General features: G+C 39.7%; 1 protein-coding gene across 1 annotated transcript; it reads left to right on the forward strand.

Moving 5' to 3' along the window:
* The first annotated feature begins 883 nt into the window (after positions 1-883).
* On the forward strand, positions 884-7,647 carry LOC106327383 (topless-related protein 3). Its single transcript, XM_013765525.1, has 25 exons — positions 884-1,166; positions 1,613-1,792; positions 1,882-1,995; positions 2,129-2,287; positions 2,364-2,538; positions 2,633-2,768; positions 2,871-2,983; positions 3,070-3,205; positions 3,306-3,415; positions 3,579-3,648; positions 3,714-3,787; positions 3,875-3,970; positions 4,050-4,142; positions 4,250-4,377; positions 4,686-4,920; positions 5,010-5,180; positions 5,274-5,339; positions 5,523-5,660; positions 5,751-5,861; positions 5,927-6,106; positions 6,228-6,356; positions 6,467-6,562; positions 6,680-6,862; positions 6,972-7,135; positions 7,234-7,647. The coding sequence occupies exons 1-25, from the start codon at positions 1,087-1,089 to the stop codon at positions 7,433-7,435; spliced, it is 3,339 nt and encodes a 1,112-aa protein (XP_013620979.1). The 5' UTR covers positions 884-1,086; the 3' UTR covers positions 7,436-7,647.
* The last annotated feature ends 563 nt before the right edge of the window (positions 7,648-8,210 follow it).

The following is an 8,210-nucleotide window of genomic DNA, read 5'->3' on the forward strand; positions in this document are numbered from 1 at the left end:
GGATGCGCCATCAGAAGGATCTATGACTGTTCATTCAAGGGGGAGCTTACGTAGTTGTACTCTTTTTACCTTACTATGGTTTTTCCCATTGGGTTTTCCTGGAGAGGTTTTTAACGAGACAACAAAGACGTTAAGCGAGAGCGGATAGTGACACCGGCCCCCAAGGGGGAGTGTTACGAAAGTCAAAAGCAGCGGCCACCGAAAATGTTGAAATAATTAAAGATGTGGGTCCCGCTGCACTATTTGCACAGTAGATTTTTTCTCTATATATACGATCGAGTTCGATCGTTTAGAAACACACCATTTCACTCTTCTCTTCTCTCTAATAATAATCTTTCTATCAGTGTTAAAATTTCTACGGGTATAAAATTTTGCCCTTATTTAAATTCCTGCTATACAAATAAATTCCAGTTATTTTTATAACAAATAAATGTTTTTGTAAGAATATTATTATTTGCAAAAAAAAATTATTATTTGTCGATGTGACTTGTGATATGTTGAATTGTCCACCGAGTAACTGACACGTTGTCGGAGTTATTAATATATAACGCGATAAAAAAGGGGTGATTAGGAGAAAATGAGAAAAGCGAAACAACAAGAGGTGAGAGAGCGACATCACAAGAGATGGAGAGAGAGAGAGAGAAACGTGGGGACCACCAGACTGGACGTGTGCACAGTATATTCACACTATTTGAATTTTGTTTTCGAATCCGCCACTTAATCTCCACTCCCCCTTATCACCTCACTAGGTGATATCCTCCTCTACCTATATTATAAGCGTAGTCTCATATCACCGAAGTTTGCTCCGCTAATATCTGATAAGTCGGTAAGACCTGCTCTCTGTAGAATAAGAACGCGTCCAAGAAAGCGAGGTCAAGTTTCTCTCTCTCTCTCCTTTATTTATTCTCTCCATTGTTCTCTACACGCAGCTCTTCAAAACCCTAGAAATTCTCGAAGCCTGATTTCTTCTAGCTTGTGTAGATCTTCGGAGCTCTGCACCGAGCTCCGATTCGTACGTAATCGTGTATTTTTCATCGTTTAATTTTGTGATTTTGACGTTAGATTTGAGATTCGGAGCTGCGGAGAATGTCATCGTTAAGCCGAGAGCTGGTGTTTCTCATACTGCAATTTCTCGAGGAAGAGAAATTCAAGGAGTCTGTCCACAGGTTAGTCTAGAGGAAGTTCAATCGAAAATTCCAAGAATTATTATTTCGTCGTCTCTGTGTTTGATTACTCTGTTTGTGAGATTTATCAGAAGGTGCAGTTTCGTGATATAATTATGTAATCATTTAAATAAAACATTTGTTATTGTAATATACATGGATGGTTATGTAGTTTGAATCAGTGTTTAAGAAATTGCTAGGCAGTAATTAGGCGTTTTATATTGATTAGGCGGGTGCCTAACCGAATTTTTGAATGAATATTTTGAAAAAAAGGCTCGATTTGCTGCTTAGGCGCCGCCTAGACTTGTTTGAATTATTTGTATTTGAATCAGAGTAGAGAGGAATTTAATTTAATTTTTATTTTCGTATGATTTTGATGTTTAATTAGCCTTTCTTGAGTTGATGGTTTGTTGTTCATATGTTTGGAATTATTGACGTGTCCTCTACAGGCTTGAGAAAGAGTCAGGGTTCTTCTTCAATACAAAGTATTTCGACGAGAAAGTTCTCGCTGGAGAGTGGGATGAAGTGGAGAAGTACTTGTCTGGCTTTACCAAGGTTGACGATAACAGATACTCCATGAAGATTTTCTTCGAAATCAGGAAGCAGAAGTATCTCGAGGCGCTTGATAGGTAAATAAAACAAAGCCATGCCTATCTGTTTTGCTCTTGTTTGTGGTTTCAGAGTGTGGTTAGATATCATCTTTTGTCTCTTTGTACAGGCAAGATAAGGCCAAAGCAGTTGAGATACTGGTGCAGGACTTGAGAGTCTTCTCCACTTTCAACGAGGATCTCTACAAAGAGATTACTCAGCTTTTAACTTTACAGAACTTCAGGTACGATTTTGTGGATTCTACTTCGTCTGTTCAAGGAGAGATCAAGATTTGGGTTTTTTCAACTGATATCAATTAGGAATGTGAATCTGACATCTAATGATATTAAACAAATTTGATTCTCTATCTATTGCAGGGAAAATGACCAGCTTTCCAAATACGGAGACACTAAAACAGCTCGGACCGTAATGCTATCAGAAGTTAAAAAACTAATCGAAGCAAATCCTCTTTTTCGTGACAAATTGACGTTCCCTGCACTAAGATCTTCTAGACTGCGGACTCTCATTAATCAGAGGTGTGTTTCTTTTTCTTTTTCTCCTCACGACAATAGAGTATGTTGCTGGATTCATCGTGCACATGTTCTCTTGCAGTCTTAATTGGCAGCACCAGCTTTGCAAAAATCCGAGGCCAAACCCAGATATTAAAACTCTATTCACAGACCACACATGCGCAGTTCCCAATGGTCCTCTGGCACCTTCATCAGTCAATCAGCCTGTTACAACTTTGACAAAGCCAGCAGCTTTTCCGCCACTTGGAGCTCATGGTGTAAGAAACCTCAACGTTTGACTCCTTTATTCATGTTTCTGAATCGTACAAAAATTTAATATTTGAGTAAATCTGTAATTCTGTATTAATGTAGCCCTTTCCTCCTGGTGGTGCTGTTGCTGCTGCTAATGCTGGCGCTTTAGCTAGTTGGATGGCTGCTGCCTCTGGTGCTTCTGCTGTCCAAGCTGCCGTTGTCACACCTGCGCCTATGCCTCTACCTATGAATCAAGGTTAGTTTGTGACAGTATTCTACCTTTTTTGTTTTGTTCTGAACTTATCAGTAAGTTCCTGTTTTATATCCTTCTAAGACTAATTACCTTTCTTACAAAAAGTGGCAATCTTGAAGCGACCAAGAACACCACCAGCAACTCCAAGTATTGTAGATTATCAGAATCCGGATCATGAACTAATGAAGCGTCTCCGCCCTGCCCCATCTGTGGAGGAGGTAATATATTTTTTTTTCATTCTGGAAAGCTATTTGTACGATTCTTGCATTTTTCTCAAAATATTCTAAGCATTATTCGTTTCCAGGTGACATATCCTGCTCCTAGGCAACAAGCTCTATGGTCGCCGGAAGACTTGCCACTAAAGGTGGCTCTAGCGTTGCATCAAGGGTCTACTGTGACAAGCATGGAGTTTCACCCTATGCAAAATACGTTACTTCTTGGTATGGTGGTTTGAAACTTAGAATACAAATTATAAACTGAATTTGAAGTTATATTTCTGTTATTTGTTCGTGTTCTGAATGAGCATTTGAGTTCCATCAGTCGGATCTGCGACGGGAGAAATCACATTGTGGGAACTGGCTGTTCGAGAGAAGCTGGTTACAAGGCCATTCAAAGTATGGGATATGACTAACTGCACAAATCAGTTTCAGGTTTGTCTTACAGCTAATAATTTTGTAGTTTATGTGTTTAATTTAAAAGGCTTAATTTAAAAAATATTTCTTTGAGAACTGATAGTTGATGGAGACAAAATGTATCAGCAAACTATCTGTTGTTCGAGAATCTTGTACTTACCATTTTTTGGGACTCACTCAGGCTTTGATAGCTAAGGAAACACCAATTTCTGTCACCCGTGTTGCATGGAGTCCAGATGGAAATTTCATTGGTAAGCTTCCCTTCGTGCATTCTTTGATTTTAGTTAGTCTCTTGTCTCAGTCTCTTCTTGTGCAGGGGTTGCCTATTCGAAACATCTTGTTCACTTGTATGCTTTCTCTGGACCTAACGATCTTCGCCAGCATGCTGAGGTGAGCATACGTTAGATCATATTCCGTACGATAAGGAATGCTATGTAATTATATCTCATGAAATTATATCTCTTTTTGTTCTCACAGATCGATGCCCATATGGGTGCTGTGAACGACTTGGCTTTCGCTATTCCGAACAGACAGCTATGTGTAGTTACTTGCGGAGATGATAAGCTAATCAAGGTGAGTAAATGAATCACAGGATTTCACTGCTAGACATATCAATCTACTGCACCTGTCTAACTTGATATATGTGGAACAGGTATGGGATCTTCAAGGTCGAAAGCATTTTACCTTTGAAGGTCATGAAACTCCTGTTTATTCCATTTGTCCTCATCACAAAGAGAACATTCAGGTGTGGCATTCTATCATCTATCATCTGCTTAAAGAACACTAAAAGTAGATGACATATTTCCTTTAGAAGATCCTGCCTATTGACTTCTGTTCTTATTTGGATTTCAGTTCATATTTTCAACGGCCATAGATGGGAAAATAAAGGCCTGGCTTTATGACAATATGGGTTCCAGAGTTGATTATGATGCTCCTGGTAAATGGTGTACTACGATGCTTTACAGCGCTGATGGGTCTAGGTACGATCTGAATTTCGTAAAGAGTCCATCTTCTAGTCCTTTAAACTCGCTTATACAATCGTTATGTATTCTTCATACCTAGTACCTAAAATGTTAAAGTTTGTCATTGAGATTTATTTATTCATGAATGTACTGAGTTGTCGTTTTGATTTTCTAGTCTGTTTTCCTCCTAAATACACATTTCTCTCTCCCAAATGTCCTGCATCGTTTACTGATTTACAACAACTCAAATCTATCTGTTTTCAGAATACATTTTTCATCGCTCTGCTTTAGTTCTTTCTGATATCGTGGTGCATTTTCTTCTTCAGATTGTTCTCTTGTGGAACGAGTAAAGATGGAGACTTTTTCCTAGTTGAATGGAATGAAAGTGAAGGATCAATTAAAAGGACGTATCTTGGGTTTCATAAAAAGTTGGCTGGTGTGGTTCAGTTTGATACCTCCAAGAACCACTTTCTGGCTGTTGGTGAAGATGGGCAAATCAAGTTCTGGGATATGGACAATATCAATGTTCTGACTAGCACTGATGCGGAGGGTGGACTTCCGGTTAGTCTCACAGATTCTTTTTTTTTCTCCCACGGCTTGTTGCTTAGGCGATCTTTTTAGATTTGGATACTAACTTATCTCATCTTCAGGCTCTTCCTCGCTTGAGATTTAACAGGGAAGGTAATCTTCTAGCCGTTTCTACGGCAGAGAACGGATTTAAGATCCTAGCAAACACAGCTGGTTTCCGATCTCTGAGAGCCATGGAAGCTTCTGCTTTTGAAACGATGAGGAATCCAGTCGATTCTTCCTTAACCAAAGCTGTAACGTTTCCCAACTTTGTAGTATATTTCTCTTTATTAACATCCACTGTTGTAGCAAGCTCTCTCGGCTTACACATTTTGGTATTCTGTTAGGTTCCTGGTGCTTCTGTCAGCTGTAAAATTGAACGAGGCTCTCCTGTTAGACCCTCACCAATGCTGGTAAATTACCCATCAAATGTTATGTTTCTAGCCATTTTTATAAATCATTATTATTATGTTCTAAATTTTTCACTAGAAAATGAAATTGGATTACATTTGTTTAAAATCATGACTATAGCATTTCAGTTTTCTTATATGTTTAAGGATAGTTGCTAATCTTTTTTGTTGTGGCAAATCCTCAAGAATGGAGTTGATCCCTCGAAGCCAAGAATAATAGACGACTCAACAGACAAACCAAGACCTTGGCAATTAGCTGAAATAATGGACCCTGCCCAGTGTCGCAAGGCTACTTTACCCGATACCGCTGGTTCTTCCACAAAGGTTTGCCTAATTAACTTTGAGTAGAAATTTGTTTTGTAATTTTTAAAAAAAAACTTAGGCTTATGTTTCTCCTGTTGCGTGGCAAAGCAGGTTGTCCGGCTTCTGTATACTAATTCCGGCGCTGGAATCGTGGCACTAGGTTTGAACGGTATTCAGAGGCTCTGGAAGTGGGTTCGCAGTGAGCAGAACCCTAGTGGAAAGGTAAGCATATAAGAGAGTTAGAGAGAGCTTTGTGCGGCTTTATCTAAGTACCATTTATTATACAGGCAACTACTGCTGTTGTTCCTCAGCAATGGCAACCAAACAGTGGTCTTCTCATGGCCAACGATGTCTCTGGTGTAAACCTTGAAGAGTCTAACCCGTGCATCGCTCTCTCTAAGAACGACTCATACGTCATGTCGGCTGCTGGAGGAAAAGTCTCGTTGTTTAACATGATGACTTTTAAGGTATATATGAACTTGAAAGTAGACCACTTAAACCACAAGCTCTAGCTGAAAATGTTCTCACGTTCACACTATAAAACTCCTTTGGTGGTTCTAATATTTCAAAAATCTGTTGGCCTTATAGGTGATGACAACATTCATGCAACCTCCACCGGCTTCAACATTTTTGGCGTTCCATCCTCAGGACAACAACATCATTGCCATTGGGATGGAGGACTCCACGATTCACATCTACAATGTCCGAGTGGATGAGGTAAGTAGTCGATAATACCAACCATTGCCACTTAAGTAGCTTTACAGTTATAGATGTTACCCTTAAACTATATGAACGAACTCACTTCTCTTGCATCTGTGTTTCATCAGGTCAAATCAAAGCTAAAGGGTCACCAGAAACGCATCACTGGCTTAGCATTTTCTACAGCCCTCAATATCTTGGTTTCATCCGGTGCTGATGCTCAGGTGCGTTATGCTCTGCGTCTTGTTGTTGCAGAAAAAAATTGCTGGAATATTTCATGCCTTTCCCTTGCTCAATTTTCCACCAGGAGGAGGCTAACGCTTGTTGTTGTCTTCTCTTAGATATGCTTTTGGAGCATTGACACATGGGAGAAGAGAAAATCCGTAGCAATACAAATGCCAGCAGGAAAAGCCGCCAATGGAGACACGCGTGTACAGTTTCATGTGGATCAGATCCGTATCCTGGCAGTACACGAGACACAACTAGCTATATTTGATGCTTCCAAGATGGAATGTATCCGACAGGTACGTATGAGATACATCTCTCTAAGTCCATAGATATATAAACACCTGAGCTCTTAATTATTGTTCTGAATTTTGTATAGACTTATGTTTTCTTGCTTCCATGTATCAGTGGATTCCTCAAGACTCGTTGTCGGCTCCTATATCTTCAGCAGTGTATGCCTGTAACAGCCAGTTGATCTACACCACTTTCCGCGATGGTAACATTGGAGTGTTCGACGCAGACACTCTTAGATTAAGATGTCGTATCTCTCCATCCGCCTACTTGCCTCAAGGGTAAGTGCTTATCTAACATTTCATTAGATTCTTAGTTCTAAGTCAATCAATGTAAGTGTTTATAAGCTTGTCTCTATATTAACTCTCTGTTATTACAGGAACCAAGGCTTGTCCCCTCTAGTTGTGGCAGCTCACCCGCAAGAGCCAAACCAGTTTGCGGTCGGTTTGAATGATGGGTCAGTAAAGGTGATAGAACCGACGGAGGCTGAAGGCAAGTGGGGAATGGTTCCACCCTCTGAAGCCATCAAAACTTCACCATCCACCACAAACAACCAAACTCAAGAACAGTTACAAAGATGAACAAACTACAATGGCTTTACTCATAATTATCCATGTAATTAGTTTCAAATCTCTTCATGATATTGACTCTTCAGGTAATGTTGGCTAGTTAGTGTTCTTGCTGATTATTTGTTTAAGGTTTCAGCAGTGGTATTAGGTCTTGGAATGTAGTCTTAGTTTGAAGAATGTTAAGATAATGACATTGGTAAGAAATAAAGTTTGTATAAAGCATATCTCAAGAGTGAATAAGCAACACGACCATGACTGTTTAGTGAAACCACCCTACCATCAATAATCGATCAATGGTCATCCTGACTGGTCCATCGGTTTGCATCTTCTACTCATACCCTCGCTTAAGCATCTTCTTATTCTCGTCGTCTTCAGTCTTTGCTTTACCAACAGCCATGGTCTCATCAGCTTCAGTAGTTTCTTCTGCAGAATCATATCTATCTTTCCTCTGTTTTCACCTTCAAGTGTTTTCTTGCGTCCCAAGACACCGGCAATCACTGGAGTTATCTTCTTAACTTGAAAAACCAAATTGGGTCTGATAAAATCTCTCTTTCCTTTTCTAGTCTTTCATCTTCTTGTATGTATTCGTCTCGTTCTTCCTCCTGTTTTTCTCTCTGATGTTTTATTGATCTTGATCGTCTCTCGATCCAATGAAACCCTAAACTTGCACGATGTTGAGATGGACATAGGCACACGATCCTTGCTCGTCTCAGTGATAATTTGAGGTTTAGGAGAGTTTGATGATTATCGTCATTGATTCGAGGAATGATAAAGAGAGCGAAGTGGT

This window comes from Brassica oleracea, chromosome C2, assembly GCF_000695525.1.
Source record: "Brassica oleracea var. oleracea cultivar TO1000 chromosome C2, BOL, whole genome shotgun sequence".
Lineage (NCBI taxonomy): Eukaryota > Viridiplantae > Streptophyta > Magnoliopsida > Brassicales > Brassicaceae > Brassica > Brassica oleracea.

What these genes read in the sequence shown, in the direction of transcription:
- LOC106327383 (XM_013765525.1), top strand. Translation starts at nt 1,087, where the DNA reads ATGTCATCGTTAAGCCGAGAGCTGGTGTTTCTCATACTGCAATTTCTC. An exon ending in TATCTCGAGGCGCTTGATAG is followed by an intron (nt 1,793 to 1,881) that starts GTAAATAAAACA and finishes CTCTTTGTACAG; the next exon opens with GCAAGATAAGGCCAAAGCAG. An exon ending in ATCTTCGCCAGCATGCTGAG is followed by an intron (nt 3,788 to 3,874) that starts GTGAGCATACGT and finishes TTGTTCTCACAG; the next exon opens with ATCGATGCCCATATGGGTGC.